Below are 12,204 nucleotides of genomic sequence, written 5' to 3' on the forward strand. Positions count from 1 at the left end.
GGGGGCTCCGCCGGCGGCGGCGGGGGGGAGGAGCACGGGGGAGGGGGGAGGAGAGGAGCTCGAAGGAGGCCGCCCCAGCCGCCCCCCGGGGAGGCGGCGCGAGCGCGGGGACGGGGGAGGGGAGGGAGGGGTCGGGGGCCGCACCGTATGTATACAGCAAGTAAATCATACCAGAAGATGAGATGCTTTTCTACCCACATCCTTAGCCTTGTGAAACTGTAACACAGGATGTGCAGTGCATCAGTGAATAGCCTAGAACAAATCAGTGCTTTAGTAGGGTTCTATTATTTTTCCCTTTCTAAAAGAAGGGAAAGAATTGACCAATTGACCTTTTCTGATAGACGGTCTATGAAGAACTGTGCAGCTCCATCAGGAGTTCAGGACAGCAAGACATATGCTTCCATTACTATTATATGTAGTTTGGATGCAACAACCAAGTTCTGAATTCCAACAGCAAAACTGACGGTTGGCTGTCATGGTTCCGCAGAATCGAAGCAATGAATGCAAGACTCCCAGAATTATGGTTCTGCAGAATCCTAGTGAATGTAAGACTCCGAAAATTACAAAGGTAAGGGAACTCATTGATCTAATTCATTACTTTGAGTTGCTCAGTTGATGAAACTGCCAGTAGGAACTGAGGCCCTGTTTGGTTCATAATTCCTAGGACTTTTTTTAGTCCCAACTTATAAGTCCCAAGTCCCTAAAAAGTCTCTACCTGTTTGGTTCCTGGTTCTTAACATGGGCTAAAAGACCATATTACAACTATAAGTCCCTATAAGACTCTCCTTGAAAGTCTTATTTTATAAGTCCCAAATGCCCACTTTAAGTCCCTATAAGTCCGTCCTGTTTGGTTTAGATGAGACTTACAGGGATTTTTTAAGTCCCTAAACCAATAAGTCCGTGGAAACAAACACCCTCTGAAACTCTGAAGATTGCGGTTGTCAGCTGGTGGTACCATGGACTGACGACCAAGAGCATTGAAAAACAAAGTACCTATTCCAATATTGCATATAATGTACCACTGAGATATTCAGATAAGTGTAAGGAAACGTAGTTGCCTTAGGCCTCCAAAGAAGGAGCAAAGAAGGTTGGTGCTTACACCATACGCATTCAAAGCATTTTCTCTTCCTCTTCCGTCAAACTTTCCAACACCAGATCATCATTCCAAAACTCCAATGTGTGGATGGTACCTAGTGTCAAGTAAACTGCAGACTGGAGCAAGAAGCACCACTGAGAATGCTAAACTAAAAATAAGTAAAAAAGAAAGAAAGAGGAATCGACTGACCTACGGAACATTCATGGTAGAAGTGCACAATTGCTTCTTGATGATACTTTTGTTACTGTTTAGTTGGAGCAACCAATTAAGTCCTGAATGCCAAATCCAGTGTCCGCCCTAATTGTTCTGCAGAATCATAGTAGTAAAGAACGTAAGGTCAGATAATCAACATGTAATACTGGCAAACAAAAAAGATAATCAACATGTAAATGATCAGACAAAACCACTTTTTAGATGATCCTGTATCTAACCATGAATGAAAAATATATAGTTATGCATTCACCTTCAGGTCTATATATCGATATAGTGTCTTCTTGGTTTTCAAAATTTAGCACGCAACTTTTGCTGCTAACAATCGAAACTGTACTACTCCTGCTCCATCTCAAATATTACCAGTGTGCTCTAGTACGAGGCAGAACAATAGGTACCACAACTGTGTAGGAAACGGAGATATATAAGGTCAGATAACTGCACGATGTATAGCTGATATGCACAACGGAATGAGTACAAGTTCAGGCTGGTTTGGACGCACTTTGCCAATTAACCAGCCGGAAAATAGATTTTGACTGACAGACAGACATGTGGAACTGTGACATGACATGCATAGATCCTGACCAGATGTTGATATATTGTCTTCTATCTCTGTAAGAGTAGGCCGAAAGGTTTGACGACTTATGTACACGAATACACGATGCAGTTGAAACGAGCAGCTGTGCCGTCAATTAAGCCACCTGTCAGATTTAACAAGTTGTTAGTGTTTTTTACTGCAACAAGTTATTGTAGTTAGTAGTACAAAACAGTAGAGGATCGTGGGAGATATTTCCTTTCCTCATAAGAAAAAAAGGAAACATGCTAGATAGATAGGAGGAGGCATGTTGTTACCTTGTGTTACTCAAGAAGCATGAAATAGGAGAAAATTGTTCCCTCTAATTGCTCTTGTACCTCGGGCCTGCAACCACTTGCGTATGTCTTCAGTGAAGTGGGGAAGGGGTCCTTGGGCAGAGATCGGACTTGAGGACAATCACAGACACATAGTCGCAGAAGAGAAGGAAGGATGTATAACCCCTGAGGAAGGGACGGCAGATTCGGGCAATTCATAACAAAGATGGACTCAAGGGAGGTGAGGAGCTGAAGAGCTCTCTCTTCCTCTCCCGTGAAGCTTTCTGCCCGCTGATCATGCCTGATTTTTAAAATCTGGAGGGTAGCAGCGAGGAGGGTGCAGATGGGAGCAACAAGCACCGATGAGATGCAATCCACTTCTAGCCATCTCAATCGGAAGGATCCCGCACGCAATGATAGGTTGGTCCTTGCTACCGCCAATTCCGAGAACAGATCCGCTGATATAGAGCGGCTAAGACACTTGTCTGTGTTATAGACCTCCAACCTATCAAGGTTGACTCTGATGAGAGGATTAAACCCAACCACTGTTAAATTCTCACAGTCCACCAGTTTTAAATTGGTCACGCAAGTGAGGTTGGAGAGGAGAGCCATTGACTGCATGCCTGACTCTCCTTCGATCTCAAGTTCCTTGAGGGAAGCAGGGAAAGGCTTAATGGTGTGAGCTGCTTCGATGGGCCACCGAAAGAAGTTGGGACAAAACTTTACTCTAACTGATTGGAGGCACATGAGATCCTGCAGTCCATGGCACATGATGTTGCATTTGTACAAATTCAGCATTGCTAGGGATTTATGTTTACTGAGCTCCGTGAATGAAAAGTGTGATACATTCCGGATATTCACTTCCTCTACATTACGCAGGTTATGCAAGGCCCACCCACCACTATACTCATCAATAAGCATCGCCCTTCTAGAATATTCAAGCATTGAAGGAGGAAGTGACACATGACAATATGTCAGCGTGGACGTGTGAGGCATGGGGGGCAGAGACAACTTTGGGCAATCATCAATGGAAAGATGCGAAAGACTGGTATAAGAGATAGAGCACTCAAGGAAGGGCACCATGCAGAGATTGGGACAATCTCTGCAACTGATGTATTCAAGCCTTGAAAAAGAATGGGAATTAGCTCCCCCAACCCAATCGATAAATTCAGGTAATCTATCAAGAATGATCCGCTTCAGATGCATAAAACTTTCATCTATAACACCACCAAGGCCAGGTCTGATCTGACGAAGTATAGAAATCCTAATCAATGTGAGTGATGTGAGATGCAATAGCTGCCCAAAAGGTGGAAGGGTGCCCCAAGAGACACCCTCTAGGTGGAGAGACCCCAGCCTTTTGATGCTAATGTCACCACACAACCAACTAGGACCAGTCATACCACCATGATTTATAATGCTAAGTGCTCCAAGATTACGGTGTGGCTGAAGAGCATCAAGAACATCAGACTCTGTGCTATGTTTGTGATCTATACCCCAAACTAACCCCAACTTTGTCAAATCTCTTTTACACACAAGCTTAGCTTCCATAGCCTCTTTCTTGCTTACCACCTTCTCAAGATTATGTATTGTGAGTTCACTTTCAAGCTCTGTTAGTTCCCCCAACTCTGCCAGTTCAAACCCAACACTCTCTTTTTTAACATGGAAATCTTTTAGCTCCTGCAAGCATTTCATCTTTCCGACCCCAGGAACATTTGAATTGAGTTCATTATCAACATAGAAGCGGCATAAATTGACAAGGCGGTTAAGGTCTTTAGGTATTTTCTCCGTATCACTCAGGCCTCTGAGGTCTAAGAACTTCAAGTGATAAAATACTGACAGTGCGTTAGGCAAAATCACTGGCTTTCGTAAAAAGTATGGCCATGTCACAACATTGTTTAGGTTATGAGTAAGTCTTAGGTATCGAAGGTGGATAAGCTTTGAAAAGTTGAGTGGCAAAGATAGGACACGGAGACCCTCTATTTCCATGGAGTCCATTACTATCAACAGGACACGGAGACCCTCTATTTCCTTAAAAATATCTTTCAAAAATCCATCAATTGTTTCTTCATATTCCCTAAAAATCATCAAAGCTCGCAAATTGCGAATGTCTATCTTGCTCCTCAATTTAATCATTTCTTCCCTAACACCCCCTTCAAATCTATCTTCCATTGTGACAGATACGTGTCGAACAGTTTGTGGGATGTCATCAACTCTAAAATTTGAACTACATATGTTGAGGCACTCTTGTGATGAAACACTACGAGACAACTCGTGTAATAAATCATGCATTACATAGTATGGTTGCTCGGAATCATCAACTTCCTTCATGAGAAAACCGATCTCTACGAGTTCCTCTAGATAATTCTCATCTCTTTCTATGATTCCTAGTGCAATCCAAAAATACGTAATATCTAACTTCTTAAACTGAAAATCTTCAGGGAACAAGGAAAAATATGAAAAACATTTTTTTAGATGAAAAGGAAGGTAATCATAGCTAATCCTTAATGATGGCATAATGTCATCAACATTGTCCTCTTTTTGCCACTCATTGTTTTCAAGAACTCCAATCCAATGTTCCCGAGAAATGTCCTTCCTCAGTAAACGACCAACTGTTCTGGCTGCTAGAGGTGAACCCTTCAGTTTATGTGCAATATCACTTGCAAGATCATCTAATTCCTCTTGGCAATACTCATGTTTGTGTACCCCGAATATTAATGATTTAAAGAATGTGAAGAAGTCATCAGACTCTAGACCTTGGAGTGCTATTGGGTTGGTTGTTTTCACCATTTCAGCTTTAGTTGGAAACCTAGTTGTGACAAGAACCATGTTGCCCTTGGCTTCCCCCTTCATGAATGGAGCTAACAATCTTTTCCATCCCTCAGTATTGCATTCCCATATATCATCAAAGACAATTAAAAATCTTTTAGACTTGAGTTTCTTTGCTATGGATATTTGGAGCTGATCTAAGCTTGTTGTCTGATTTGGAGAGTTGCTTCCTTCTATGCTACTAAGGACCTGTTGGCTGAGTCTAAGCTCATCAAAATCAGTTGATACGCATACCCAAACCCTAACAGCAAAGTGCTCTTCTATCCTCCTATCATTATACAGGTGTTGGGTGAAAGTTGTCTTTCCAATACCCCCCGGACCAACTATAGGAAGAACAGAAAGGGGTTCACACTGCTCTGTGGCAGTAGTGAGGATATCATCTACAGTTTTCTCAAAAATAGCTCTCCTCCCATACAATGTATCTTGGACAATGGTTGACCCTGTGATACGGTGCCTTTGGGTGACTGTGGTGGTGGTGCTATGTGGTGGAATTAGCTGGAGCAACTTGGAGACACGGTCACACAGGGATTTTATTTCCTCTAACGCTGACTTGATTTTTTTGGACATGGCAACTCTGTCGAAAGACAACTTAACAACTGGACCATCATTACCATCACTGTCAGGGTTCAGTATTGCATTGGGTGAATTATCAGTAATGACAGGAGCAGCAACACCATCATCATGACCCTTCATGCCCGAACAAGAAAAGCATGCAAAGCAGTTACCGACGGTGTAGCGAAGGGCATGTCGACCGTGGCGAGCATGGCCACGGAGGTCATCACCCAGGTCCGGCACCGCATAGTGGGTGCCATCGAGCTGGTCCTGGATGATGAAGTAGTGGAGCTCATCCAGCGCGTCCTCAGCCTCATCGGCTTTGGCGCTGAGCTCCTTCAGCAGCTCCCGCAGACCGAGGTTGTCGCTCACATCCTTGCCCCTCGCCTGGGCCTCTTGCAGTAGCCCTTGCGTGAACAAGAGATCACGTTTCATCTCCGTGTAGTTGAGGCCGAGCTGGGAGCTGGCAACAAACGCCTCCACGAGCTCATTGGACAGCAGATTGAGCACGCTGCCGATGAGCCCGTTGGCCACGCCGATCGCCGCCTCCATCTCCTCCGGCGACCCAGCAGGCAAGTTTAAGTATGGTGGTTGGTGGTATGTATGAGAGGTGGTTGGTGGTATTGCTGTTCGGATGTGTGTCCCTGGTGGGTTGATGGATGGACCCTTTTATAGAACAGATCTGTAGTAAAGTTTTGTGCTGCTGTACTAAAGAGATCTAGATCTGAAATTGAAGCACGAGCCAAGCCAGCATAAGAAAATCAATCAGGAATCCGAGGCGGGCGACACTCCATGTGCTAAGCAACAAAGCACAGGACAAAAAGGTTCAGAATTTTTAAGGAGGAAGAGCAGAGTGACCTGCTGCATTGACTCGATGGAAATCGGCAAATCGCTGCGACCGACCGTTGCTATGGCGTTGTTTCATCTGCACGCGCGCGTGCATGTGCGGCGATCGATGATGAATGGGATGGGGAGGCACAGCTCGAGGTGCTTGCCGCACCGGCCATGGCATGCATGAGGAACGGGGCTATGCAATGGTTTTCAGTTGTACTTCTTGTTTAGTGTCTGGACAATCAGAGTTGGTGTTGGGATGGTGACATGCACACACACAGCATGAGTAGCAGTCTAGTTACAGATCCACGTTTAGTGCTCCTGCTCTTGTCATCCTCTTCAGTTAACTCATAATTACAGTAGTAGAGTTTGTACTAGTAGGAGTACTAAGCTAGCTAGATCTAAAAACTGAAGCACGAGCCAAGGCAGTGTACAAATGAATCAGGAACGCGAGGGGGACGACAGTCCATGTGAAACCAACTAAGCACGGGAGCAAAGGTGCAGCATTTTTAAGAAAAGATTAACAGAGTGACCCACCGTTGGTTGTCTCATCTGCACGCGAGCGCAACCGCAGATCGATGACGAACGGGAAGCGGACCTGCAGGTCGAGGTGCCGCACCGGCCATAGGCGTGAGGAACGGGGCTCTGATTTGTCATTCAATTGTGTACTCCTATAAATGATCTAGTGGAAAATAATTGTGTTTTTCATATGATATTTCTGTTTCTTGATGCAATGCTAGGAATCAATACAAAGCATTCATAGTAAAATAAAACTTTGTGAAATGATTTGAATACTTTCATGAAACTGATATTTGGATACTTTTACTAATATAAATAATGATTCAATTGCTTAAAACACATGAATAGAAAAGCCACCGGAATCAAAAGGTGAAACCCATGCCTCATAGATACTTATAAATCGATCGGGATAGAAGATGGTTGTCCCGTGATGAGAAATCGGTTGCCTATACACCACAAAATATGGGCAGTTTAAGAACTTGTGTCCATCAAACATTTTTAGGGTTCACAACTGGTATACAACTAATTGCCAAAATAGACAACACCAAATGATATTTCTTTGTTCCTCATGAAATATATAATTGTTGTTTTTATTGTTCGCGGCAGTCTCAACTAATTGCCAAGGACTATTACACCATCTACTACTCTCTCCGTTCCTAAATATTTGTCTTTCTAGAGATTTCAAATGGACTACCACATACAGATGTATATAGACATATTTTAGAGTATAGATACACTCATTTTGCTCCGTATGCAGTCACTTGTTGAAATCTATAGAAAGACAAATATTTAGGAACAGAGAAAGTACATCAATTGTCTCGACATGCAGACCGCGCTGGATACAGAGTTACCCGATGAGATCCAGAATCAGTGGGAGATGTGGAGTGTTGCGTCAGATGTGTTGGTGTTGACGCTGCTGGCCATTGGTGGGCTGGTGCATCCGGAGATGTAGTTGTGAGTACAGCAGCGACACTGATGACAGTGTGCCATAGATCTCAACTGTTAGGAGCCCTCTTTGCCTATATGGGCTTGCCCCATCCAGCTCATGGGCCTGGCCCGCTTGAGAACCCCCAGACTACAAATACGCAAGAGGAGGCGACGAAAGAGGCATCCAGTGGATCACCGAACGAACCGGCGGCGGCTACCTCCTTCCTTTTCCTCTGTTCTTCGCATACCTTGTTTCCCTCTGTTCCTGTAATCAAATTCATATGTGATCGAAGCTTGTCTCAAACCAATGAAAGATTTCCGTAGATCGAGTGATCCCCAACCTATCCTTTACATCAACTTAGCTCGCAATGTGGGAGCTCGGTCTTGTGAGAGAGTGGAGGGGACGATTCACTTGTGATCGGTGGGCGAATAGACCCTGGCCTATGGTAGCAGGCTAGGTTAATATAATAGCCAAATACAATATATTATGTATTTTAATATATAGTAGCACTGCAAGAGAGGTACCAACATGACACACATCTCCTGCAGCCCCCGAGTTGTCCCCGCTAGGGCGACTCGTGCGGCTCCCAAAACCTAGCCGTGGGGGGCGCGCACTCCCTCCTCCCCTCCCTCCGCCGCTGTCGGGGGACGCTGCTGGGCTAAGCCTGGGGGCCGACGGCGGTGGCGGAGGATTCCTCTCTCCCGCGTCTCAGGTGTGGTGTAGGGCCTCTAGGCGTGTGGTAGCGCGGCTGATCTGGTTATTGTGGCGCGACGCAGATGGTTGTGGCAGGCGGCGACGTGGTGGCCGGCCCGCCTCAGAGAGAGGAGGGCGGCTTGATTATGTACGGCGGTGTGGGATGCAGGCGCAGCGGCCGACCATGTTCGGGTGACGGCGGTGGCTGCGGTCGGCGGCGGGCTATGTTGTGGTGGCGCGCCATCTGCGTTCGGATTGGCGGAGGCGGCGTGGAGGGCTTGGTGGTCTCGTCGGCGGCACCTCCAATCAGATCTCTTCTGGCCAGTGCAACTGGCGGTTGTGGTCATCACTTCCATCGGAGGTGGTCATCCTAACGGTGGTTGGTCAGATCTCGGGACCCGTCATCTAGTCCCAGCTGCGAGTCGGTGTGGCATAGTTGCCGGTGAAAACCGAGCCGACGGCGGGCAATGGCGGCGCTCTGCGTCGTTACTTTGATGAAGTCATTATCGTGTAACTACTGTCGACCCACGGGTGCTACTCTGGTGGAAACCCTAGGATCTGGTCTTCCAGATCGGACGATGGCGGCACAGGGAGGTGTCGTCGTCGGGCGCTGTGGTGGCGTCGACAAATGGTAGGACTGACAAAGATGATGCAGACCTCTTTCTTGAAGATGGGGTTGCTGGATGATGACGATAACGGCTTCTAAAACGTTTGCATGTGGTGGACTCTTTAGATTTGCTGCACCAGATGTAGGTTCCGATACGTTATGTGGATGGATCGGCGACGACACCGGTTTTAGATATGCGGAATTAGAGCACTCCATATTATCGTGTTTATAGGTGTGATTGGCGGCTTGGGGTGGCTTGATGTAAGTTCTTATCAGATATTGATTGAATAATTGATAAAGAGGACTGCATGCATCGATTTATGCAGAGGCCAGGGGTTTTAACCTCCTTTTCTAAAAGAAAATCGTCAAAAAATATTGCGGTCAATTTCCGCAGCAACGCACGAGGTGGTATCATCTAGTTACTTGAAAGGCCATGTCATTGCCGTAAACTATTTCGATTGTGAACCTGTCATGTTAGAAAGTCCTTTGTGCCATTTGAGAAGGCATCCCATGCATGAGCTTAAAGAGATGAGATGTACCGTCTACGATGCATGCCTATGCTGGAAAAAGATGCTCCCTCGGTGAGACATTAGCATGAAAGTACGAGGTAGCAAAAATAAAATATGGTGCTCGCATGCGTTGGATTGGATCATGGTGCCATAGCATCGATACACGCGATGGACGGTGAGGGTGGTGGGGTGACGTTCGTGACAAGAAGACAAGATCTATCCTATCTTGCCGTTGCTTTGCACTGGCCAATAGGAAGCTGCGTTGCCAAGGCCGCTCGATACGTCCTCGTTAACGATGGCGCAACAGTAGTTCACAAGCAGGCAAGCTACTAGCCAGCCAGAGGTAATTAAGGAAGAAGCATCAATCAAGTAGGTTAATTAATCTAGGTCCTCATGCATACTACTTTTTCTTTAGAGTGAAGTGCACCCTAGGTCCTCGAACTATTTTAAAGGTGTCACATAGGTCCTCGAACTATGAAAAGTGTCATTCAGGTCCTCAAAAATCCTTGAAGTGCAATAAGTGTGTACGTATGTGACACATTTGAAATAGTTTAAGGACCTACATGACACCTCTATAATAGTTCGAGTACTTGGATGACACGCATATTGCACTGTGAGGACCTGAATGACCCTTTTCATAGTTCGAGGACCTACATAACACCTTTTAAATAGTTTGAGGACCTTTGATGCACTTCACTCTTTTCTTTACTTTGTTCATTGTGCATCCTCCCTCGGTCACTTTCAACTTGAGTCAAACTATCTCAAAGTTTGACCGAATTTGCACAGAAATATATTCATGTTTGTGAAACCAAATAGATATATGATGAAAATATATTCTATCATTAATCTAATGCTACTAATTTGATGACATAAATGTTGATGTATTATTATATAAATACGGTCAAACATAAAGAAGTTTGACTTTCCAACAAAATTTGAAGTACACTCTTTTAAGAACAGAGGGAGTACTGGCCTGCTACTGCTTCGAAACTTTATTGGGATGCCTGCACCGAGGCACAACTTGCCCTTGTCCACTTCCATTTTAACTAGTAAACAATTTGCCAATTACATAAGGTTCGTGTTCAGTCGAGTCTCAAAATGAGATGGTGACGTTTTCTACTCCCAACGTCTTATATTTGTTTACAAAGGTAGCAATATTTTACTAAACAAATCTGGATATGCAGCTGAACTACGAGCCGAGAGCCAGTGTAGAAAGAGTGATGCTACACGGACGACAGAAAACGCATAATCCTTGAACGACGTTTCACATGAGCTGTTGATTTCCTTCTTGTTTTTAATCTGTACGGTCCATGTTAGTGTTGTGCAAGGATCGTGCAGGTAAGTATCGTCTGCACATCACTTCCGGTGTAGAAAACCGCACTCGAGGTCGAGGAGTGTGGGCGAGAGTCAATGTGAACACTGATGGATGGAGCTTGCTACAAATAAAAATACGGTTATTAACTTTTGAAGGAAGAAAACCAGAGTGAGTGATGCATTGACTCGACGAAAATTGTAGTAGTAACTATTTCCTGTCCTAATTCATTTCCTTTCTAGCACAGATGAGCATATGCAAATTTTGGCGCTTCGATCAACTTCTAACAACAATGTGAGTACAAATTTGCGGATCCGTTGCATAGTAAATCTTCACACATAGTATTTCCGATCTGGTCTTTTCCTAAGCATCTGAAATATTACGAGTAGGTACTAGTGGCATGGAACAACAACTAGAGATGATCGTCTAGGAGTTGCTTAGGGCATCTCTAATGGTTGAGTGTCACATATTCTTCTCTATGTCCGTGGACATGTCCGCAGACAAACCCTATTTTTTCTAGAAAAAACAGTCATCCAATGGTGGCCCCCATTTCTCCACTCCCAACATGCCCGATACCGGGAGGGGGGGGGGGTATTTTGCAATATTTTCATCATTTTCCACACATTCAACAATAAATATTGAGCACAAATAATTCAACAATCAACATGTCAGAACATTTTCTTTTGATGACTAACCACCTAAGATCAAGTCTTCACATACCTGAACTTGGATTCTTATTATTTCGAAAAGGAAAAAAATGGTGTATAGCCCTTTCCTACAACTTTCCTTCCATAATGATAATAATGATAAATTATCAAAACACAAAAATCAATTCGATATTACTAGATTCTTCATGAAATATTTTATAATATATAGTCATTTTACATGGAATGACATTATGTTTGAATATCTCAAGGTATAACTTTAAAGACCATGCAAACGTCATAAACTATTTAAGTTGAGAATATATCATAATACAGCAAAAGAACAAGTTGCTTGGCCTCTGTGTCATCTGAGAAGGGAACGTATGCATGAAGGTGAGATCCGATGCATGCTGGAAAAGGTTGTTCTCTCAGTTGGATTTAAACATCAATATATTCCATAGAAGTTTATAAGCATGAAATACGAGGTAGAAAAACACATTGCAAGGTCACAAGGTGCATGTGTTGGACTGTTCCATAGTGGTGGTGAGATTCGTAAGACAAGAGTTTGATCCCATTCTACCGTTGCTTTGCACTAGGCATATTTAATGATGAGGTACATGCTAATTAG

At 44.3% G+C, this 12,204-nt stretch overlaps 1 protein-coding gene across 8 annotated transcripts in view; it reads right to left on the reverse strand.

Moving 5' to 3' along the window:
* The window catches only part of LOC119341541 (putative disease resistance protein RGA1), an 8,722-nt gene extending 2,566 nt beyond the window's left edge, over window positions 1–6,156 (reverse strand). For 4 of the 8 annotated variants that reach the window (XM_037613414.1, XM_037613413.1, XM_037613412.1 and 1 more), the window contains exons 1-5: window positions 2,159–6,156; window positions 1,809–2,007; window positions 1,560–1,709; window positions 1,286–1,402; window positions 1,100–1,212 (exon numbers count right to left, since the gene is read on the reverse strand). In XM_037613414.1, coding sequence (XP_037469311.1) covers window positions 2,165–6,085 — 3,921 coding nt within the window. In that variant the 5' untranslated portion in view covers window positions 6,086–6,156 and the 3' untranslated portion in view covers window positions 1,100–1,212; window positions 1,286–1,402; window positions 1,560–1,709; window positions 1,809–2,007; window positions 2,159–2,164. Of the gene's footprint in view, window positions 1–918; window positions 1,213–1,285; window positions 1,403–1,559; window positions 1,710–1,808; window positions 2,008–2,158 lie in introns of those variants that run through there. The other 4 variants (XM_037613420.1, XM_037613419.1, XM_037613416.1 and 1 more) reach the window with 3 other exon arrangements.
* Between the last annotated feature and the right edge of the window lie 6,048 nt (window positions 6,157–12,204).

The sequence above is a fragment of the Triticum dicoccoides genome, chromosome 7B (genome assembly GCF_002162155.2).
Source record: "Triticum dicoccoides isolate Atlit2015 ecotype Zavitan chromosome 7B, WEW_v2.0, whole genome shotgun sequence".
Taxonomy (NCBI): Eukaryota; Viridiplantae; Streptophyta; class Magnoliopsida; order Poales; family Poaceae; genus Triticum; species Triticum dicoccoides.